General features: G+C 72.4%; 2 protein-coding genes and 1 long non-coding RNA gene across 3 annotated transcripts; all 3 read right to left on the minus strand.

The window, feature by feature from the left end:
- Positions 1-1016: 1016 nt before the first annotated feature.
- On the minus strand, positions 1017-11217 carry LOC129200069 (multiple epidermal growth factor-like domains protein 8; the record flags this gene model as incomplete). The annotated part of the gene is made up of 9 exons (XM_054811321.1): positions 11004-11217; positions 8382-8545; positions 5018-5227; positions 3986-4166; positions 3291-3379; positions 2962-3175; positions 2125-2305; positions 1275-1420; positions 1017-1164 (listed from the first exon to the last, which is right to left on the minus strand). Coding segments are annotated over exons 1-9 (1508 nt in total), but the record flags the coding sequence as incomplete, so codon positions are not given.
- A 1451-nt stretch (positions 11218-12668) lies between these two features.
- TMEM145 (transmembrane protein 145) lies at positions 12669-22695 on the minus strand. The gene is made up of 16 exons (XM_054811322.1): positions 22490-22695; positions 21423-21497; positions 21258-21335; positions 19820-19906; positions 19645-19746; positions 19469-19553; positions 18580-18651; positions 18430-18498; positions 18260-18340; positions 17912-17990; positions 17243-17336; positions 16976-17148; positions 15238-15358; positions 14897-15121; positions 13754-14025; positions 12669-12780 (listed from the first exon to the last, which is right to left on the minus strand). Exons 1-16 carry the CDS (start codon positions 22652-22654, stop codon positions 12669-12671), a joined length of 1890 nt encoding a protein of 629 aa, XP_054667297.1. The 5' UTR covers positions 22655-22695.
- On the minus strand, positions 15370-15832 carry LOC129200073 (uncharacterized). Its single transcript, XR_008574802.1, has 3 exons — positions 15729-15832; positions 15601-15632; positions 15370-15552 (listed from the first exon to the last, which is right to left on the minus strand). It is a non-coding gene; the product is annotated as an uncharacterized LOC129200073 (long non-coding RNA).
- Positions 22696-23220: the final 525 nt, after the last annotated feature.

Raw genomic sequence — 23220 nt, forward strand, 5'->3', positions numbered from 1 at the left:
GGGAGCGCGCGTCATCACGAGGGACCCCGGGGTACCCCAGAGCCCCTGGGCCCCACGTCTGACCTGAGCTCCTCGCTGTGGGGCAGCCCCCCATCTCCCCTCGCCATGGGGCAGCCCCCCATCCTCTTCGCCATGGGGCAGCCCCCCGTCTCCCCTCACCGTGGGGCAGCCCCCCATCCCCCCTCACCATGGGGCAGCACCCCGTCCCCCCTCACCATGGGGCAGCCCTTTGCTCCCCTCGCCATGGGGCAGCCCCCCATCCTCTTCGCCATGGGGCAGCCCCCCGTCTCCCCTCACCGTGGGGCAGCCCCCCATCCCCCCTCACCATGGGGCAGCACCCCGTCCCCCCTCACCATGGGGCAGCCCCCCGTCCCCCCTCACCATGGGGCAGCACCCCGTCCCCCCTCACCATGGGGCAGCCCTTCGCTCCCCTCGCCGTAGGGCAGCCCCCCATCCCCTTCACCGTGGGGCAGCCCTTTGCTCCCCTTGCCATGGGGCAGCCCCCCATCCTCTTCGCCATGGGGCAGCCCCCCGTCTCCCCTCACCGTGGGGCAGCCCCCTGTCTCCCCTCACCGTGGGGCAGCCCCCCATCTCCCCTCGCCATGGGGCAGCCCCCCGTCCCCCCTCACCATGGGGCAGCCCTTCGCTCCCCTCACCGTGGGGCAGCCCCCCATCCCCCCTCGCCATTGGACAGCCCCCCATCCCCCCTCACCATGGGGCAGCCCCCCATCCCCCCTCGCCGTGGGGCAGCCCCCCGTCCCCCCTTGCCATGGGGCAGCCCTTCGCTCCCCTCACCGTGGGGCAGCCCCCCATCTCCCCTTCACCGTGGGGCAGCCCCTTGTTCCCCTCACCGTGGGGCAGCCCCCCGTCCCCCCTCGCCGTGGGGCAGCCCCCCGTCCCCCCTCACCATGGGGCAGCACCCCGTCCCCCCTCACCATGGGGCAGCCCTTCGCTCCCCTCGCCGTGGGGCAGCCCCCCATCCCCTTCACCATGGGGCAGCCCTTTGCTCCCCTCGCCGTGGGGCAGCCCCCCGTCCCCCCTCACCGTGGGGCAGCCCGTGGGCCAGCTCGGCGCTGGGGACCCACTGGTGGCAGCCCAGGTGGTAGAAGAAGATCTCGTCCTCGTAGCACTTCTCCTCGTGGTAGTGGATGTGCACGTTCCCCCCTGCGGGCGCGGGGGTCAGTCCCTGGCGGGGAGGTGGGGGGGGGGCCAGACCCCCACTTGGGGGTCCCGGGGACCCCACCGGTGGGGTGGCAGCGGGGATCCGCGCTCACCGTAGACCACCATGTAGTCGCCGATGACGGTGGCGGTGTGGAAGGCGCGTTCGCGGGGGCCGTGGGCGCCGTCCCGGGCGCGCAGCGTGGTCCAGTGCCGCAGGTCCACGTGGAACAGGTCGGTGGTGTTCACCCGCATGCTGAACCTGGGGGGCGGCCGTGGGGCGGCCGTGGGGCGCGGGGGGACGTGGGGCTGGATGGGATGTGGGGCGGGGACCCCCCCCACGCGGGGTACGGACACCCCAGAGCCCCCTGGCCGGGCCCGGGATCCCCCACAGTCACCCCACGGTCACCCCACGGTCACCCCACGGTTGCCCCATGGCCCCCCACGGATGCCCCACAGCCCCCCAGGTCACCCCATGGCCCCCCAGGTCACCCCACGGCCCCCCACAGATGCCCCACAGCCCCCCAGGTCACCCCACAGCCCCCCACGGTTGCCCCACAACCCTCCATGGTTGCCCCACAGGCCCCTGTAGTCACCCCACGGCCCCCCAGGTCACCCCACAGCCCCCCAGGTCACCCCACAGCCCCCCACAGTTGCCCCACAGCCCCCCAGGTCACCCCATAGCCCCCCACAGATGCCCCACAGGCCCCCAGGTCACCCCATGGTCACCCCACAGTTGCCCCACGGCCCCCCACAGATGCCCCACAGGCCCCCAGGTCACCCCACGGTCACCCCACAGATGCCCCACAGGCCCCCAGGTCACCCCATAGCCCCCTCCCAGGGTCACCACAGGACCCCCAGGTCACCCCACAGCCCCCCAGGTCACCCCACAGCCCCCCACGGATGCCCCACAGCCCCCCAAGTCACCCCACGGCCCCCCCCAGGTCACCCCGTGCCCCCCAGTACCGTGCGGTGGAGGGCCGGTGCCCCCCGTAGACGAGGAGGGTGCGGGAGGGGGGGTGGAAGACCATGGAGTGGCCGGCGGCGGCGGGGGGCTTCCCGCCCCACGGGACCACCCGCTCCCAGCCCCACGTCTCCAGGTGGAAGCGGAAGAGCTGGGAGGAGAAAACGTCCTCGGCCGTGCGACCTGGGGGGACGGGGGGGGCTCGGACGGGGACCCCGGCACCCGGGACCCCCACCGTGGGGTGTCCGGCCCCTCTGCCCCACACGGGCCCCACAGACAGGAGGGACCCCGGCCCCACAGCCCCCCCCAGCCCCCCCCAGCCCCCCCCACAGTCCTAGGGCTCCCCAGCCCCACAGCCCCCCCAAATCCCCCCACAGCCCCCCCAAACCCCACAGCCCCCCACAGCCCCCCACAGCCCCCCCACAGTCCTAGGGCTCCCCAGCCCCACAGCCCCCCCAAATCCCCCCACAGCCCCCCCAAACCCCACAGCCCCCCACAGCCCCCCCACAGTCCTAGGGCTCCCCAGCCCCACAGCCCCCCCACAGCCCCCCCAAACCCCCCCACAGCCCCCCCACAGCCCCAGGGCTCCCCAGACCCACAGCCCCCCCCAAATCCCCCCAAACCCCCCCACAGTCCTAGAGCACCCCAGCCCCACAGCCCCCCACAGCCCCCCCACAGTCCTAGGGCACCCCTGACCCACAGCCCCCCCAAACCCCACAGCCCCCCCCCAGTCCTAGGGCACCCCAGCCCCACAGCCCCCCCACAGCCCCAGGGCACCCCAGACCCACAGCCCCCCCAAACCCACCCCACGCCCCCCCCAGCCCCCCGGTGCCCCCCACCTCCGAAGACGTAGAGCCAGTCGTCGACGAGGGCGGCGGCGTGGGCGGCCAAGCCGGGGGGCCGGGTGCCGTTCTGGGGGTGCAGCTCCCGCCAGCCCCCCCGCAGCGGGTCGAAGACCCAGACGTCGCGGGCCAGCGCCCCCCCCGCCAGCTCGCCCCCGCTCAGCACCAGGGCGTCGCGCCAGCATACGGCCACGTGCGAGTGCCGGGGGGCCTGCGGGGATGCGTCAGTGGGGGCGTGGGGACCCCCCGGCCTGCGGGGGGGGGGCGTTAGGGGGGGGGCGCAGGGGGGTTTTGGGGGGCACGGAGAGGGGGGGGGGCACACGCACCGGGGCTGGGCTCAGCTCCAGCCGGGACCAGCGGTTGGTGGTGAAGTTGTAAAGCACGAGGTCGCCCAGCGCCGTGTTCAGGTCCAGACCTGAGGGGGGGGCGTTTTGGGGGGGGTGGGGAGACACCGCATCACCCATCGGGGACCCCGCAGCCCCCCGCAGCCCCCCGCAGCCCGCGTCTCTGTCACGGCCCCCCCCAAGACCCCCAACGGCAGCCCCCAGCCCCCCCGCGCCCCACAGCCCCGCGTGTCCCCCCGTGGTCCAACGTCCCTCCCCATAACCCCACGCCCCCCCCATTCCCCTCCACAGCCCCCCATAACCCCACAGCCCCCCCATTCCCCTCTGCAGCCCCCCATAACCCCACGCCCCCCCCTGCAGCTCCTCTACAGCCCCGTATCTCCCCCCATAGCCCCCCCCACCCTCTACCCCTCTCTACAGCCCCCCATAGCCCCCAGGATGCCCCATCCCTCCCCACAGCCACCCCCGTACCCCCACAGCCCCCCCATATCCCCCACAGCCCCCCCATATCCTCTACAGCCCCCCCAGGATGCCCCATCCCTCCCTACAGCCCCCCCATATCCCCTACAGCCCCCCCAGAGCCCCCCCATATCCCCACAGCCCCCCTATATCCCCCCCAGCCCCCCCCCAGCCCCCCAATACCCCCCCCAGCCCCCCGAAGCCCCCCCCCCGCTCACCCCCAAACACGTAGAGGGCCCCGGCGCGGGGCAGGACGGCGCCGGCAGCGGCGGTGCGGGGCGGGAAGTCGGGGTCCCCCTGGCTGACGTTGTACCAGCGGCCGCCCCCCCGGTTCTCCCCCAGCGCCAGGTCGCAGGCGCGCCCCACGAATCCCGGCTGGCACTCGCAGCGCCCCGTGGCCTGCGGGCGACGGGGGGGGCGTTTGGGGGGGGGGGGGGACACCCCAACCCCAGGGGGGGACGTGGAGGCCCCGGCCCCAGCGGCTTTGGGGGTCCCAGAGCCCCATTGCTGGCGGTTTGGGGGGGGGGTGTCCCGGAGGGTTTGGGGGTCCCCTCGCTCCACCTCCAGCATGTCTGGGGGTCTCCCAGGGGGTTTGGGGGTCCCACAGCCCCACCCCGGGGGTTTGGGGGTTCTCCAGGCCCAGCCCTGCAAGTTTGGGGTCCCGCAGCCCCGTCCCTGGGGGTTCAGGGGTCCCACAGCCCCGTCCCTCCAGGTGGGGGGGTCCCACAGCCCCATCCCCCCAGCTTTGGGGTCCCCTATCTCCATCCCCCCAGCTCAGGGCCCCCCCATCCCCCCGGCTCGGGGCCCCCCCAACCCCATCCCCCAGCTTTGGGGCCCCCCATCCCCATCCCCCCAGCTCAGGGCCCCCCCATCCCCCCAGCTTTGGGGCCCCCCATCTCCATCCCCCCAGGTCCAGGGGCCCCCCATCTCCATCCCCCCAGCTTTGGGGCCCCCCATCCCCCCAGCTCAGGGCCCCCCCATCCCCATCTCCCCAGGTCTGGGGGTCCCACAGCCCCATCCCCCTGGCTCGGGGGCCCCCCCAACCCCATCCCCCCAGCTCAGGGCCCCCCCATCCCCCCAGCTTTGGGGCCCCCCATCCCCATCCCCCCAGCTCAGGGCCCCCCCATCCCCATCCCCCCAGCTTTGGGCCCCCCATCTCCTGGGCCCCCCATCCCCCCATCTCCCGGGGGCCCCCCCATCCCCCCGGCTCAGGGCCCCCCCCCCCCCCCCCATATCTCCGGGGGTCCCACCTGGTTGCAGGCTCCGCCGTGGGGCTGGCAGTAGGTGCGGCAGTGGGGCTGGGCGCAGTCGGGGCCCCCCCAGCCGGGCTGGCAGCGGCACCGGCCCTGGGGGTCGCAGTCGCCACGGCCCGAGCAGGCGCGGGGGCAGAGCGAGGCGCTGAAGGTGGCGTTGAAGCCCAGCAGGTTGTAGTTGGCGTCGCTGAAGAGGTGCAGCAGCATCTGGGGGGGCACGGCGCGCTCAGGGACCCCCCCTGCGCCCCACGGCCGGCCTCCCTGCGCCCCATAACCGCTCCTGTGCCACATAACTGCTCCTGCGCCCCATAACCGCTCCTGCGCCCCATAACCGCTCCTGCGCCCCATAACGGCTCCTGTGCCCCATAACTGCTCCTGCGCCCCATAACTGCTCCTGCGCCCCATAACGGCTCCTGTGCCCCATAACTGCTCCTGTGCCCCATAACTGCTCCTGCGCCCCATAACCGCTCCTGCGCCCCATAACCGCTCCTGTGCCACATAACCGCTCCTGCGCCCCATAACCGCTCCTGTGCCACATAACTGCTCCTGCGCCCCATAACTGCTCCTGCGCCCCATAACCGCTCCTGCGCCCCATAACTGCTCCTGCGCCCCATAACCGCTCCTGTGCCACATAACCGCTCCTGTGCCCCATAACTGCTCCTGCGCCCCATAACTGCTCCTGTGCCACATAACCGCTCCTGTACCCCATAACCGCTCCTGCACCCCATAACTGCTCCTGTGCCCCACAGCCACCCCTGCGCCCCATAACCGCTCCTGTGCCACATAACTGCTCCTGTGCCCCATAACGGCTCCTGCGCCCCATAACGGCTCCTGTGCCCCACAGCCGGCCTCCCTGCGCCCCATAACTGCTCCTGTGCCCCACAGCCACCCCTGCGCCCCATAACCGCTCCTGCGCCCCATAACTGCTCCTGTGCCCCATAACGGCTCCTGTGCCCCATAACTGCTCCTGCGCCCCATAACCGCTCCTGTGCCCCATAACTGCTCCTGTGCCCCATAACCGCTCCTGCGCCCCATAACCGCTCCTGTGCCCCATAACTGCTCCTGTGCCCCATAACCGCTCCTGCGCCCCATAACCGCTCCTGCGCCCCATAACTGCTCCTGTGCCCCATAACCGCTCCTGCGCCCCATAACCGCTCCTGTGCCACATAACCGCTCCTGCGCCCCATAACCGCTCCTGTGCCCCATAACCGCTCCTGCGCCCCATAACCGCTCCTGTGCCCCATAACTGCTCCTGTGCCCCATAACCGCTCCTGTGCCCCATAACTGCTCCTGTGCCCCACAGCCGGCCTCCCTGCGCCCCATAACTGCTCCTGTGCCCCATAACCGCTCCTGCGCCACATAACCGCTCCTGTGCCCCATAACCGCTCCTGCACCCCATAACCGCTCCTGCGCCCCATAACTGCTCCTGCGCCCCATAACTGCTCCTGTGCCCCATAACGGCTCCTGTGCCACATAACTGCTCCTGTGCCCCATAACTGTTCCTGCGCCCCATAACCGTCCCTGTGCCCCATAACTGCTCCTGTGCCCCATAACTGTTCCTGCGCCCCATAACCGTGCCTGCGCCCCATAACCGCTCCTGTGCCCCATAACTGCTCCTGTGCCCCACAGCCGGCCTCCTGCGCCCCATAACTGCTCCTGTGCCCCATAACCGCTCCTGTGCCCCATAACCGCTCCTGCGCCCCATAACCGCTCCTGTGCCACATAACCGCTCCTGTGCCCCATAACCGCTCCTGCGCCCCATAACTGCTCCTGTGCTCCATAACTGCTCCTGTGCCCCATAACGGCTCCTGTGCCCCATAACTGCTCCTGTGCCCCATAACTGTTCCTGCGCCCCATAACCGTCCCTGTGCCCCATAACTGCTCCTGTGCCCCATAACTGTTCCTGCGCCCCATAACCGTGCCTGCGCCCCATAACTGCTCCTGTGCCCCATAACTGCTCCTGTGCCCCATAACCGCTCCTGCGCCCCACAGCCAGCATCCCCTGCACCCCACAAGTGGCCACCTCTGTGCCCCATAACCACCCACCCTATGGCTCCCCCTGCACCCCCCAGCTGCCCCTCAGCACCCCCCCCAACTGCCCCCCCCAGCCCCTCCAGCACCCCTCGGCTGCCCCCCAGCCCCCCCAGCCCCTCCAAACCCCCCCCACTGCCCCCCCCAGCCCCCCTCAGCTGCCCCCCACCCCCCCCAACTGCCCCCCCCAGCCCCTCCAGCCCCCCCCGGCTGCCCCCCAGCACCCCCAGCCCCTCCAGCACCCCCCAGCCCCCCCAAACTGCCCCCCCAACTGCCCCCCCCAGCCCCTCCAAACCCCCAGCCCCCCTCAGCTGCCCCCCAGCACCCCCCAGCCCCCCCAACTGCCCCGCCAGCACCCCCCAGCACCCCCAAACCCCCCCCAAACTGCCCCCCAGCCCCCCCAAACCCCCCCCAAACTGCCCCCCCAGCCCCTCCAAACCCCCCCCACTGCCCCCCCAGCACCCCAGCCCCCCCAACCCCCCCCAACTGCCCCCCCCAGCCCCTCCAGCCCCCCCCAAACTGCCCCCCAGCACCCCCCAGCCCCCCCAAACCCCCCCAACAGCCCCCCCCAGCCCCTCCAGCCCCCCCCAACTGCCCCCCCCAGCCCCTCCAGCCCCCCCCGGCTGCCCCCCAGCACCCCCAGCCCCTCCAGCACCCCCCAGCCCCCCCAAACTGCCCCCCCAACTGCCCCCCCCAGCCCCTCCAAACCCCCCAGCCCCCTCAGCTGCCCCCCAGCACCCCCCCAGCCCCCCCAAACCCCCCCAAACTGCCCCCCAGCACCCCCCGACCCCCCCCCAAACTGCCCCCCCAGCACCCCCAGCCCCTCCAGCACCCCCCAGCCCCCCCAAACTGCCCCCCCAACTGCCCCCCCCAGCCCCTCCAAACCCCCCAGCCCCCCTCAGCTGCCCCCCAGCACCCCCCAGCCCCCCCAACCCCCCCCAACTGCCCCGCCAGCACCCCCCAGCACCCCCAAACCCCCCCCAAACTGCCCCCCCAGCCCCTCCAAACCCCCCCCCACTGCCCCCCCAGCACCCCCAGCCCCCCCCCAAACCCCCCCAACTGCCCCCCCCAGCCCCTCCAGCCCCCCCCAAACTGCCCCCCAGCACCCCCCAGCCCCCCCAACCCCCCCCAGCCCCTCCAGCCCCCCCAGCCCCCCCCCAAACTGCCCCCCCAGCACCCCCAGCCCCCCAAACCCCCCCAACTGCCCCCCCCAGCCCCTCCAGCCCCCCCCAAACTGCCCCCCAGCCCCCCCAAACCCCCCCCAACTGCCCCCCCCAGCCCCTCCAGCCCCCCCACCCCCCCCCCAAACTGCCCCCCCCAGCCCCCCCACCTTGCCCGAGGTGGCCTCGATGGGGGGGGGCAGGGTGCTGCCGCTGAGGCTGGCGAGCAGGGGGCTGCGGGGGGACGCCCCGTCGTACACGAACAGGTAATCGTACGCGCACTCCGTGTCCATGAACGTGAACGTCAGCAGCACGCGGTGCCGCCGGCTGGGCGCTGCGGGTCGGGGCGTCAGGGAGGGGGGGGGACGGGGGGACACCCCCAAACCCACCCGAACCGGGACTGGGGGGAGCTGGGGAGTGGGGGAGGGGCTGGAGGGTGATGGGGATGTTTTGGGGTGCCCCGGGATACTGGGGGGGGGGGGGGGTGGTGCTGAAGGGGTATGGGAGGGAACTTGGGGTGCCCCAGGGGTCTGGGGGGGTCTGGGGGGGTCTGGGGGGGCCCCACAGTGATATTGGGGGGTCTGGGGGGGCCTAAAGTGACATTGGGGGGTTCTGGGGGGGCTCACAGTGATGTTGGGGGGGTCTGGGGGGCCCACAGTGACATTGGGGGGGTCTGGGGGGCTCACAGTGATATTGGGGGGTCTGGGGGGCCTAAAGTGACATTGGGGGGGCCTGGGGGGGCCCCACAGTGATATTGGGGGGGTCTGGGGAGGCTCACAGTGATATTGGGGGGGCCTGGGGGGCCTAAAGTGACATTGGGGGGGCCTGGGGGGGCCCCACAGTGATATTGGGGGGGTCTGGGGAGGCTCACAGTGATATTGGGGGGTTCTGGGGGGCCCTAAAGTGACATTGGGGGGGTCTGGAGGGCTCTAAAGTGACATTGGGGGGTCTGGGGGGCTCACAGTGACATTGGGGGGCCTGGGGGGCTCTAAAGTGACATTGGGGGGGTCTGGGGGGGCCCCACAGCAATATCGGGGGGTCTGGGGGGCTCCACAGTGACATTGGGGGGTCTGGGGGGCCCTAAAGTGACATTGGGGGGTTCTGGGGGGGCTCACAGTGACATTGGGGGGGTCTGGGGGGGCCCCACAGTGATATTGGGGGGTTCTGGGGGGCTCACAGTGATATTGGGGGGGTCTGGGGGGACCCTAAAGTGACATTGGGGGGTTCTGGGGGGCCCCACAGTGATATTGGGGGGTCTGGGGGGCCCTAAAGTGACATTGGGGGGTCTGGGGGGGCCCCACAGCAATATCGGGGGGTTGGGGGGGCTCACAGTGATATTGGGGGGGTCTGGGGGGACCCTAAAGTGACATTGGGGGGTTCTGGGGGGCCCCACAGTGATATTGGGGGGTCTGGGGGGGCCCCCAGCGCTATCGGGGGCTCCAGGGTCAGCTCCGAGCGATCTACAAGAACCCTGGGGGTGCCCTGGGAGACGTGGGGTGCTGCAGGGATATGGGGGGGGGTCCCGTGGGGTGCCGCAGGGGGTTTTGGGGTGCCTGGGCGTTGCGGGGGGGTCCCGGGGTGCCGCAGGGGGTTTTGGGGTGCCCAGGCGTTGCGGGGGGGGGTCCTGGGCGTTGCAGGGGGGGTCCTGGGGTGCTGCAGGGGGTTTTGGGGTGCCTGGGCGTTGCGGGGGGGGTCCCAGGGTGCTGCAGGGGGTCCTGGGGTGCCGCAGGGGGTTTTGGGGTGCCCGGGCATTGCCGGGGGGGTCCCGGGGTGCTGCAGGGGGTTTTGGGGGTCCTGGGGTGCTGCAGGGGGGGTCCCAGGGTGCCGCAGGGGGTTTTGGGGTGCCTGGGCGTTGCCGGGGGGGTCCCGGGGTGCCGCAGGGGGTCCTGGGGTGCTGCAGGGGGTTTTGGGGTGCCCGGGTGTTGTGGGGGGGGTCCTGGGCGTTGCAGGGGGGGTCCCGGGGTGCCGCAGGGGGTTTTGGGGTGCCGCAGGGGGTTTTGGGGGTCCCGGGGTGCTGCAGGGGGGGTCCCGGGGTGCCGCAGGGGGTTTTGGGGGTCCTGGGGTGCTGCAGGGGGGGTCCCGGGGTGCCGCAGGGGGTTTTGGGGTGCTGCAGGGGGTTTTGGGGGTCCTGGGGTGCTGCAGGGGGGGTCCCGGGGTGCCGCAGGGGGTTTTGGGGGTCCTGGGGTGCTGCAGGGGGGGTCCCAGGGTGCCGCAGGGGGTTTTGGGGTGCCGCAGGGGGTTTTGGGGGTCCTGGGGTGCTGCAGGGGGGGTCCCGGGGTGCCGCAGGGGGTTTTGGGGGTCCCGGGGTGCTGCAGGGGGTGCCCGGGGTGCTGCAGGGGGTTTTGGGGGTCCTGGGGTGCTGCAGGGGGGGTCCCAGGGTGCCGCAGGGGGTTTTGGGGTGCCTGGGTGTTGCGGGGGGGGTCCCGGGGTGCCGCAGGGGGTCCCGGGGTGCCGCAGGGGGTTTTGGGGGTCCCAGGGTGCTGCAGGGGGGGTCCCGGGGTGCCGCAGGGGGTTTTGGGGTGCTGCAGGGGGTTTTGGGGTGCCTGGGCGTTGCGGGGGGGTCCCGGGGTGCTGCAGGGGGTCCTGGGGTGCCGCAGGGGGTTTTGGGGGTCCTGGGGTGCCGCAGGGGGTTTTGGGGTGCCTGGGCGTTGCGGGGGGGTCCCGGGGTGCTGCGGGGGGGGTCCCGGGGTGCCGCAGGGGGTTTTGGGGTGCCTGGGCATTGCGGGGGGGTCCCGGGGTGCTGCAGGGGGTCCCGGGGTGCCGCAGGGGGTTTTGGGGTGCCGCCCCCCTACCTTCCAGCAGCCACTCGCAGTTGCCGTTGACCGAGTAGTTGCCGGGGCCGTCGGTGACGAAGCCGGGGGGGCCCCGCAGCACCCGCCGCTGCCCCTTGCAGTCCCCGGCCCCGGCCCCCAGCGCCCCGCTCAGCACCAGCACCAGCACCAGCGCCCGCGGGGGGGGGGCTGCCATGGCGGGGGGCGGGGGGGGCGGTTTGGGGGGGTCGGAGTTGGGGGGGGTCGGAGTTGGGGGTCAGTCAGTGTCGGGGGGGTCGCTCAGCATCGGGGGGGTCACTTGGTATTGGGGGGGTTCACTCAGCATCGGGGGGGTTGATTCAGCATCGGGGGGGTCGGTCAGTGTTGGGGGGGTCGCTCGGCATTGGGGGGGTCGGTCAGTGTTGGGGGGGTCGGTCAGTGTTGGGGGGGTCGCTCGGCGTTGGGGGGGTCGCTCGGCGTTGGGGGGGGGTCGCTCGGTGCCGGGGCAGCCCCGTGCCGCCTATGGGAGGGAGAGGGGGTGAGGCGGGGGGCTGGGGGGGGGGGGGCTCAGCCCCACAGGGCACCCTGGGTCCACAGGGACCCCACAGGGACCCCCAAACCTCACAGGGACCCCCAGGGAACCCCAAACCTCACAGGGACCCCCCAAACCCCCCAGGGAACCCCAAACCCCACAGGGAACCCCAAATCCCCCATGGACCCCGCAGAGACCCCCAAACCCCCCAGGGACCCCCAAACCCCACAGGGAATCCCAAACCCTACAGGGACCCCCCCAGGCCCCCCCAAATCCTCCAGGGACCCCCAGGGACCCCCAAACCGCACAAGGGCCCCCAAACCCCACAGGGAATCCCAAACCCTACAGAGACCCCCCCCCAGGCCCCCCCAAATCCCCCAGGGACCCCCAAACCCCACAAGGCCCCCCCAGGCCCCCCCCAACCCCCCAGGGAACCCCCAACCCCACAGGGACCCCCAAACCCCCCAGGGACCCCTAAACCCCACAGAGACCCCCAAACCCCCCAGGGAACCCCCAACCCCACAGGGACCCCCAAACCCCCCAGGGAACCCCCAACCCCACAGGGACCCCCAAATCCCCCATGGACCCCGCAGAGACCCCCAAACCCCCCAGGAACCCCCCAAACCCCCCAGGGACCCCTAAACCCCACAGGGAACCCCAAACCTTACAGGGACCCCCCCAGGGCCCCCCCAAATCCCCCAGGGACCCCCAGGGACCCCCAAACCCCACAGGGAATCCCAAACCTTACAGGGACCCCCCCAGGGCCCCCCCAAATCCCCCAGGGACCCCCAGGGACCCCCAAACCCCACAGGGAATCCCAAACCTTACAGAGACCCCCCCAGGGCCCCCCCAAATCCCCCAGGGACCCCCAAACCCCACAAGGGCCCCCCAAACCCCCCCAGGGCCCTCCCAGGCCCCCCCAAACCCCCCACCCACAGATCCCCCCCCGTGGGGCGCAGCGGGACCCCCCCAGCCCCAGCCCCCCCCCCCCATTACCGGGGCCCACGGGGGGGGCTGAGGGGGTCCCACGCGCCTCTGCCGGGCTCTGAGGGGGCTGGGGGGGTCCGCAGGGTGCCGGGGCGTTGGGGGGGGCTCCCCGGGACCCCCCCGACCCCCCCAGACCGCCCATAGGCCCCTATAGGGCCCCCACATCCCCCCCCCCCCCCCCCTCACCGCTAGCGGCGGCTCCTCAGGGCGGAGGCGGACTCCCGGGCCCGGAGCAGCGAGACGAGAAACCAGAGAGGCCGCGGAGCAGCGAGGGGCGGGGCCAGAGCGGCCAGCACGCCGCTAAGGGGCGGGGTTACGTCAGGGGCGGGGCCAGAGCGGAACCGGCCGGGAGCAGACGAGAGGAAATGAAGGGGGGGGGGTTGCTGCGAGCGGCCAGCGCGTCGCCGTACCAACGAGACGAGTGGGTAGAGCGGGTAGGGGGTCGGCGCGGCCTGTGGGTCCTCCCACGCCCCCCCCCCCGTCACTGCGCAGCGCGTGGAAAGCCCAGAACTGGTTTATTTGGCCCAAATCCTTCTCGCCGCGAACGGGGCGCGCGGGGGAGGGGGGGCCCAACCCGCGGGGGGAAGGGGGCAGCGCCGGGGTCCGGGGGCTTTGTGGGTCCCCGTGGGGCTGGGGGGGGGGGGGGGGGCGTGGGGCCCTGTGGGGCGGGATGGGGGGGGATCTGTGGGGCAGGGGCATGGGGCTCTGTGGGGCGGGATTTGGGGGACCCCGTGGGGCGGGATGGGGGGTGGCTGTGGGACTGGATTTGGGGTTCCCATGGGGTCCCTGTGGGGCAGGATTGGGGTCCCCCCGGGGCAGGATTGGGGCCCCCGTGGGGCAGGATTTGGGGTCCCCCCTGGGGCAGGATTTGGGGGTCCCCCCGGGGCAGGATTGGGGTCCCCGTGGGGCAGGATTGGGGTCCCCCAGGGCAGGATTTGGGGTCCCCATGGGCTCCCCCCGGGGCAGGATTTGGGCTCCCCCCGGGGCAGGATTGGGGTCCCCATGAGATCTCCCCGGGGCAGGATTTGGGGGTCCCCATGGGGCAGGATTGGGGTCCCCCTGGGGCAGGATTTGGGGTCCCCCTGGGGCAGGATTGGGGTCCCCATGGGGCAGGATTGGGGGTCCCCATGGGCTCCCCCCGGGGCAGGATTTGGGGGTCCCCATGGGGCAGGATTGGGGTCCCCCAGGGCAGGATTTGGGGTCCCCATGGGCTCCCCCCCCGGGGCAGGATTTGGGCTCCCCCCAGGGCAGGATTTGGGGCTCCCCCCAGGGCAGGATTTGGGGTCCCCCGGGGCAGGATTTGGGGGTCCCCCCGGGGCTAGAGGTGCGCCCCCCCCCCGTGCATGCTGAAGTACTCGGTGAAGCCGTTGGCGAGGGGGGGGCCGGGGGGCGCCTGGAGCTGCACGGGGGGGCCCCGGCCCTCGCCCCCCATCCCTGCGCCCTTCGGGGGGGCGGGGGGGGGCCCCCAGATCCGTCGTGGTCACCACGCGCCCGGGGGGGGGGGGGGCCCCGCTCCGCCGCCGTCTCCTCCACCAGCTTCTGTGCCTGGGGGGGCACGGGGGGGCACGGGGCGTTTGGGGGGGCACGGGGCGTTTGGGGGGGCACGGCCCTTCCCTGCAGCCCGGGGGGGTTGGGGGGGGGGGGGTCCGTCCCCACTGCTCGTTTTGGGGGTCCCTTCCCTCCCCTCTCTCACTTTGGGGGGGGCTGTTCCCACCACTGCGCCCCAGTTCATTTTGGGGGGGTCCCGTCCCTTCCCTGCAGCCCGGGGGGGTTTGGGGGGGGGGGGTCCGTCCCCACTGCTCGTTTTGGGGGGTCCCTTCCCTCCCCTCTCTCACTTTGGGGGGGGCTGTTCCCACCACTGCGCCCCGGTTCATTTTGGGGGGGTCCCTTCCCATCTCGAGCCCAGATGGTTTTGGGGGGTCCCTTCCCTCCCCTCTCTTACTTTGGGGGGGGGGTCCCTTCCCATCCCTGCAGCCCAGGGGTTTTGGGGGGGGGGGGGGTCTGTCCCCACCGCTGCGCCCCAGCTCATTTTGGGGGGGTCCTGTCCCTTCCCTGCAGCCCAGGGGGGCTTGGGGGGGGGGGGGGTCCGTCCCCACCGCTCGTTTTGGGGGGGTCCCTTCCCTCCCCCCTCTTACTTTGGGGGGGGGGTCCCTTCCCTGCAGCCCAGGGGGTTTTGGGGGGTCTGTCCCCACTGCTGCGCCCCAGCTCATTTTGGGGGGGTCCCTTCCCTCCCCCCTCTTACTTTGGGGGGGGGGTCCCTTCCCATCCCCAGACCCCAAATCTTTTTTTTTATTTATTTTTGGGGGGGGGGGGGGGGTCCATTCCCACCGCTGCGCCCCAGCCGGTTTTGGGGGGGCCCCATCCCACCCCACCCCACCCCCCCAGATTTGGGGGGGGGGGGTCCCCCCCAACTCACCGTGGGGGATCCGCCGCGTGCCGGGGGGGGGATGGAGAAGAGCTCGGTGAAGTTGGGGACGGAGTCGCTGATGAAGGTGACGTTGCCGTAGCCTTGGGGGGGGGGGGGGAACGGGAACCCCCCTGGCCCCCCCGTGTCCCCCCCCGTGTCCCCCCCCGCCCCGATTTGGGAGGTCCGGACGTGGTACGGGAAGTTCTTGTTGGCGGCCGAGGGGCGCGTCATCACCTGGGGGGCGACGGGGGGGGGGGGGTGTGACGGGGGGGTGACGGGGTGGGGGGGGGGGGATCGGGGGGGGGGCCGGGGGGGTGATTGGGGGGGGGCGGGGGTGCCCCCCAGCTCACCAGGAAGACGCCGTGCGCGTAGAGGTGGGTGCCCAGCTGGATCCCGTTCACCATCTTCTCCCGCGCCCACTTGGGGATCCCGAAGTTGGCGATGAGCGCGGTCACCGGCACCGCGAAGAACCTGCCGCACGCGCGGGGGCACACACGGGGGCACACGCGTACGCACGCGTACACCTCCCCGTGCAAAGCATGCGTGCGCTGTCGTTCTCCCCCCCCCCCCGGCACTTTGGGTGCCCTGAGGCGGCGTGCCAGAGCCGTGCAAAGCGATCCTGGCGTGCAAGGGACCGGCTGCGTCAGACCCAGCCTCGGGCACGCCTGGCCTCGTGCACACCCGTCCTCGTGCACACCCGTCCTCGGGCACACCCGTCCTCGGGCACACCCGTCCTTGCCCACACCTGTCCTCGTGCACACCCATCCTTGTCCACGCCTGTCCTCGTGCACACCCGTCCTCGGGCACACCCGTCCTTGCCCACACCCGTCCTCGTGCACACCCACCCTTGTGCACGCCTGTCCTCGTGCACGGCCTTCCAGCCATGCGAGCCCCGTGCACACCCAGCCCTGCATGAACTCTGGCCCTTTGCACACCCATCCAGCCACGTGAGCCCCATCCCTGTGCAGACCCACCCCTGTGCACACCCATCCCCGTGCACACCCACCCAGCCGTGTGAGCCCCATCTTGCTGTGTGCACCCCAAATCTGTGCACGCCCCACCCCTGTGCACACCCATCCCCATGCACACCCACCCTTGTGCACACCCATCCCTGTGCATCCCCCATCCCTGTGCACACCCATCCCTGTGCACACCCACCCTGTGCACACCCCACCCTTGTGCACACCCGTCCCCGTGCACACCTGTCCCCGTGCACACCCCACCCTTGTGCACACCCATCCCCATGCACACCCATCCCCGTGCATCCCCCATCCCTGTGCACACCCATCCCCTGTGCACACCCATCCCCATGCACACCTGTCCCCATACACACCCCACCCTGTGCACACCCACCCCCTATACACACCCATCCCTGTGCACACCTGTCCCCGTGCACACCCCACCCTTGTGCACACCTGTCCCCATGCATCCCCCACCCCCGTGCACACCCATCCCTGTGCACACCCGCCCCCTGTGCACACCCGCCCCCATGCATCCCCTGTCCCTATACACACCCATCCCTGTGCACACCCACCCTGTGCACACCCCACCCTTGTGCACACCCACCCCCGTGCACCCCCCACCCTGTGCACACCCCACCCCCTATACACACCCATCCCCGTGCACACCTGTCCCCATGCACACCCCACCCCGTGCACACCCACCCCCAGTCACACCCGCCCCCGTGCATCCCCTGTCCCTACACACACCCACCCTGTGCACACCCATCCCTGTGCACACCCAACCCCAGTCACACCCGCCCCCGTGCATCCCCTGTCCCTACACACACCCACCCTGTGCACACCCATCCCTGTGCACACCTGTCCCCGTGCACACCCCACCCTTGTGCACACCCATCCCCATGCACACCTGTCCCCGTGCACACCCGTCCCGTGTGCACACCTGTCCCCAGTCACACCCACCCCCGTGCATCCCCTGTCCCTACACACACCCACCCCGTACACACCCACCCCCGTACACACCCACCCCCCCCATGCATCCCCCCCCCCCCCATCCCTTCGCCGCCTCCCTCCCTGCACGCCCGCCCCGTCCCTCGTGCGAGGAGGCCGGTGCGAGGCGTGCGCTCACCAGAGCGTGTAGGCGGCGAAGAAGGGCAGGTAGAACGGCTGCTTCTCGGGCACCCGCTTGAGCGTCACCAGCACGGCGTAGCAGAACCACGCGTACGCCAGGAACTGCAGCGCGATCAGCCCGTACCCGGCCGGCGACTCGTAGGTGTAGAGCACCTGCGCGGGGTCGAAGAACTGCCCCCCCCCCCCCCCTCAATTAATCCATCCATTAATTAATCGATCCATCGATCGGTCGTTAACACCCCCCACCCCCCGGGGGGGGTCTCACCTCGGCCTCGTAGGTGAGCAGGACGACGTGGGTGATGCTGTACAGCGTCATGTACACCGAGAGCCGGACCGAGCCCGCGTGGCTGATGCGGCCCCTGGGGGGGGGGGGAACAGGCGGTGGGGGGGGGGGGGGCTGCCCCACGGCTGCCCCACGGCTGCCCCCTGTGTCCCACAGCTGCCCCACGGCTGTCCCCTCTGCCCCACAGCCGCCCCACAGCTGCCCCCTGTGCCCCATGGCTGCCCCACGGCTGCCTCCCGTGCCCCACGGCCACCCCACGGCTGTCCCCTCTGCCCCATGGCTGCCCCCTGTGTCCCACAGCTGCCCCCCATGCCCCACGGCTGCCCCCCGTGCCCCACGGCCACCCCACGGCTGTCCCCTCTGCCCCATGGCTGCCCCACAGCTGTCCCCTCTGCCCCACAGCTGCCCCCCGTGCCCCATGGCCACCTCACAGCTGCCCCCTGTGCCCCACAGCTGCTCCACGGCTGTCCCCTCTGCCCCACAGCCACCCCACGGCTGCCCCCTCTGCCCCACGGCTGCCCCCTCTGCCCCATGGCTGCCCCACATCTGCCCCCTCTGCCCCATGGCCACCCCACAGCTGCCCCCCGTGCCCCACAGCTGCCCCCCCGTGCCCCACGGCTGCCCCACGGCCGCCCCCTGTGCCCGCGGTACCTGGTGACGGTGAAGCCCTTGCCCAGGAGGATGAGCATGAGGAGGAAGATGAGGAAGCTGATGGAGAACAGCAGCTTGGCTGGGGGAGAGGAGAGCTCGCACCAGCGCGTGCCAGGGCGCTCGTGCGACACAGCCCCCCCCCCCCCCCCCCCCGTGCTCGGGGATGCGCGGGCGCACCCGCGCACGAGGGGCTCATGCTGCGCACGAGGGGGGGCCGTGCACCCCGGTGCGTCGCACGAGGGGGGGGGCCGTGCACGCGCACCTGCGCACGAGGGGGGGCCGTGCACCCCGGTGCGTCGCACGAGGGGGGGGGCCGTGCACGCCCCACCCACCCACCCACCCACCCACCCAGGATCTTGAGGCTGCTGCTGCCGACCCCGTCGCAGGCGTACTGGCCCCAGTAGACGCAGCAGAAGAGCAGGCTGAGCACTGGGGGGGGGGGGGGCACGGGGGGGGGAGGGTGTCAGTGGGGGGGGACCCCCAGCACCCCCCAGCACCCCCCAGCACCCCCCCCTCACCCTCCACGCCCGCGGCCGCCATGAACATCTTGTAGGTGGTGTGGAGCAGCTGCCGGCCCTTCAGCAGGTCTGGGGGGGGGGGGGGGGGGGGGCCATAAGCGCTGTGACCCCCCCCGGCACGGCCCCCCCCAGGCCCCCCCCCCCACTCACAGCCGAAGTAGCAGGAGATGAGGAAGATGAGGATGAAGATGAGGAGGAAGGTGATGTCCGTCTCCAGGATGCCTGGGGGGGGGGACACACACGGGGGGGGGGGTGGGGTGATTTACCCCCTGTGCATCCCCCGTGAGCCCCCCAGTACCGACCAGGGCACCCTCTGGATACCGCCCCCCCCACTGCAGCCCCCCCCATTTCCAGCCCCCCCATGACCCCCCCCCACTGAACCCCCCCCACTTGCAGCCCCCCGTGACCCCCCCACTGCAGCCCCCCCCAATTCACAGCCCCCCCCGTGCCCTCCCTGCACTGCGGCCCCCCCATATCCCCCCTATTCCCCGCTCCGTGTTGCAGCCCCCCCTTGCCCCCCCATTCCCCCCATTGCCCCCATCCCCCCCATTTCCCCCCCATTCCCCCCGTGCTCCCCCCCTTGCCCCCCATTCCCCCCCCTTGCCCCCCCTTGCTCCCCCCTTGCCCCCCCATTCCCCCCCATTCCCCCCCCCTTGCTCCCCCCTTGCCCCCCCATTCCCCCCCATTCCCCCCCCCTTGCTCCCCCCTTGCCCCCCCATTCCCCCCCATTCCCCCCCCCTTGCTCCCCCCTTGCCCCCCCATTCCCCCCCCTTGCCCCCCCTTGCTCCCCCCCCTTGCCCCCCCATTCCCCCCCTTGCTCCCCCCTTGCCCCCCCATTTCCCCCCCTTGCCCCCCCCTTGCTCCCCCCTTGCCCCCCCATTCCCCCCCCATTCCCCCCCTTGCCCCCCCATTTCCCCCCCTTGCTCCCCCCCTTGCCCCCCCATTCCCCCCCCTTGCTCCCCCCTTGCTCCCCCATTCCCCCCCCCTTGCTCCCCCCCTTGCCCCCCCATTCCCCCCCCAAGCCCCCCCCGTTCCACACCGAACTCATCGGCGGAGAAGTGCCGGGTCCAGAAGGATTTCCCGTTGGTCAGCACCATCTCGTACTCCAGCTCCAGCCCGTCGCCCTGGGGGGGTCCCAGGGTCAGGGGGGGGGTCCCAGGGTCGGGGGGGTTGGGGGTGTCGGGGGGGTGGGGGTGTCGGGGGGGGGGTACTCACCCCACATTTGCTGAGGGCCACGTACCACCAGCGCTCGCGGACGGAGCGGAAGCTGCGGCCGCTGGCACAGCTCAGGTACCGCACCGAGTCCTCCAGCAGCACCTGGGGGGACACCGTCAGCCTGGGACCCCCCCCCCGGGGACCCCCCCGGGACCCCCCCCGAGCCCCCCCGTACCTGGCAGCCCGACCAGGCGTACTGCGTGGTCAGGTTGATGACCTGGTTGTTCTCGGGGCGAATCACCGACTCCTTGGCCAGGCAGTCCTGGGGGGCACGGCGTGGGCACGGACCCCCCCCCCCATTGCCCCGGGGTACCCCCAGGCCTCCTGCACCCCAATGCAGCCAGAGCCCCCGGACCCCGACAGACCCCAATAACCCCCCCAGATCCTGATGCACCCCAATGCCTGCAGACCCCCTATGCACCCCCAGACCCCAATGCACCCCCAGACCCCAATAACCCCCCCAGACCCCAATGCACCCCAATGCCTGCAGACCCCCTATGCACCCCCAGACCCCAATGCACCCCCAGACCCCAATAACCCCCCAGACCCCAATGCACCCCAATGCCTGCAGACCCCCTACACGCCCCCAGACCCCAATGCACCCCCAGACCCCAATAACCCCCCCAGACCCCGATGCACCCCAATCCCTACAGACCCCCTATACCCCCCCCAGACCCCGATGCACCCCCAGACCCCGATGCACCCCCAGACCCCAATAACCCCCCCAGACCCCAATGCACCCCCCCACCCCCTATACCCCCCAGACCCCAATAACCCCCCAGACCCCAATGCACCCCAATCCCTGCAGACCCCCTACACGCCCCCAGACCCCCTACACACCCCCCAGACCCCAATGCACCCCCAGACCCTGATGGACCCCAATCCCTGCAGACCCCCTACACGCCCCCAGACCCCAATAACCCCCCCAGACCCCAATGCACCCCAATGCCTGCAGACCCCCTACACGCCCCCAGACCCCAATGCACCCCCAGACCCCAATAACCCCCCAGACCCCGATGCACCCCAATCCCTACAGACCCCCTATACCCCCCCAGACCCCGATGCACCCCCAGACCCCGATGCACCCCAATCCCTGCAGACCCCCTACACGCCCCCAGATCCCCTATACCCCCCAGACCCCAATGCACCCCCAGACCCCAATAACCCCCCAGATCCTGATGCACCCCAATCCCTACAGACCCCCTATACCCCCCCAGACCCCGATGCACCCCCAGACCCCAATAACCCCCCCAGACCCCAATGCACCCCCCCACCCCCTATACCCCCCAGACCCCAATAACCCCCCAGACCCCAATGCACCCCCCCACCCCCTATACCCCCCAGACCCCAATAACCCCCCAGACCCCAATGCACCCCAATCCCTGCAGACCCCCTACACGCCCCCAGACCCCCTACACACCCCCCAGACCCCCTATATGCCCCCAGACCCCAATGCACCCCCAGACCCTGATGGACCCCAATCCCTGCAGACCCCCTACACGCCCCCAGACCCCAATAACCCCCCCAGACCGCAATGCACCCCAATCCCTGCAGACCCCCTATACCCCCCAGCCCCCCCATGCCCCCCCAGCCCCCCCAGCCCCCCAGCCCACCTTGTTGCCCTTCTTGTAGACGGCCGGCCATTGCGAGGGGTCGTCGAAGTAGAGCAGGATGTTCTCGCAGCACTTGGCCTGGGGGGGGGGCCGGGGGGGCGGGGGGGGGTGTCAGCGGCACGGGGGGGACCCCCACATCCGGGTGGGCGCGAGCCCCCCACTCACCTCGGGGTATCGGAAGTGGAAATCGAGGCGCCCGTAGTCGGAGAGGAAGCAGAAGCGGGTCAGGAACACCCAGTCCTGGGGGGCAGGGGGGGGGTCGGGGGGGAGCAGGGGGACCCCGGCATCCGAGACCCCCAGCCCTGCTCCCCGCCCCCCTCCCAGCTGCCCCCCCAGCCGTATCCAGGAGCCCTGTCTGCCCCCCAGGACTGCCCTGCTGCACCCCAGGGACCCCCAATCCCCGGGGACCCCCCATCCCCAGGGACCCCCCGGTGCCCGGGTGACCGCGTGGTCACGGTGACACGACGTCCCGGCAGGGCCCGGGCCTGGGGCGCCCACGGGGGACGTGGGGACACGGGGGGGGGGGGGGATGCTGAGGGGGCACCCCCATGCCCAGGACCCCCCCGCATCCCCGCCGTTGTCACGGCAACGGCCCTGCTCCGGGTTTCCACGGCAACGGCCGAGCGGACCCGGGTGGGAGATTGGGGGGGGGGGGGTCCCCGACCCCTGTGGACCCCCAGAGCCCCCCCCCGGCCCCCCACCCTCCCAGCACCCCCCGAGCCCCCGCATCGCCTCCCGCATCCTCCCAGGACCCCCAAGAGAAACGGGGGGGGGGGGGCGGGTGCAAATGGGGTCCCGCTGCCAACCGGGTGCGGGGGGGGGGGGGGGTCCCGGTGCAAATCGGGGGGGGGGGGGTCCCGGTGCAAAAGGGGGTCCCGGTGCAAACAGACCGGGGGGGTCCCGGCGTTAAGGGGGGGGGGTCGCGATGCAAAAGAGGGTCCCGGTGCCGAAGGGGGGGTCCCGGTGCCGAAAGGGGGGGGTCCCGGTGCCGAAGGGGGGGTCGCAGTGCCGAAGGGGGGGGGCCCGGTGCCGAGGGGGGGGGTCCCGGTGCCAAAGAGAGGGAGGGGGCCGGTGCAAAAAGGGGGTCGCGGTGCAAAACGGGGAGGGGTTCCCGCTGCAAAAAGGAGGTGCCGGTGCATCCCGGGGAGGGGGTCCCGGTGCCAAAGGGGAAGGGGGGGGTGGGGATGTCCCGGCGCTCCCCCCGTGGGGGGGGGGGGGGGGTCCCCGCTCACCTCCTTGGTGCTGATGCGGCCCCGCACGTACTTGGCGCCGCCGCCCGCGGGCAGCAGCAGCAGCAGCGGCAGCAGCGGCAGCAGCGCCGGGACCCCCCCCCGGGATCCCCCCCCGGGCCGCGCCCCCCCCGCGCCCCCCCGGCGCCGCCGCCGCCGCAGCCCCATCGCCCCCGTGCGCGCTCCCGGGCGCGGCCCCGGCACAGGCCCCGCCCACAGCCCGGCACAGGCCCCGCCCACAGCCCCGGCACAGGCCCCGCCCACAGCCCGGCACAGGCCCCGCCCCCAGCCCCGGCACAGGCCCCGCCCCCAGCCCCGGCACAGGCCCCGCCCACAGCCCGGCACAGGCCCCGCCCACAGCACAGGCCCCGCCCCTGGCACAGGCCCCGCCCACCACCTCGGCACAGGCCCCGCCCACAGCCCCGGCACAAGCCCCGCCCCGGCACAGGCCCCGCCCCCGGCACAGGCCCCGCCCACAGCCCTGGCACAGGCCCCGCCCACAGCCCTGGCACAGGCCCCGCCCGCCGACCCGGCACAGGCCCCGCCCCCGGCACAGGCCCCGCCCCCCGCCCCGGCACAGGCCCCGCCCACAGCACAGTGTAACCCAGTACACACCAGTATAACCCAGTACAAACCAGTATAATGCTGCATGAGCCAGTACAGCCCAGTACAACCCAGTACAACCCGGTACAAACCGGTACAACCCAGCATAACCCAGTAGAACCCAGTAGAAC

This window comes from Grus americana (assembly GCF_028858705.1).
Source record: "Grus americana isolate bGruAme1 chromosome 27 unlocalized genomic scaffold, bGruAme1.mat SUPER_27_unloc_10, whole genome shotgun sequence".
NCBI lineage: Eukaryota > Metazoa > Chordata > Aves > Gruiformes > Gruidae > Grus > Grus americana.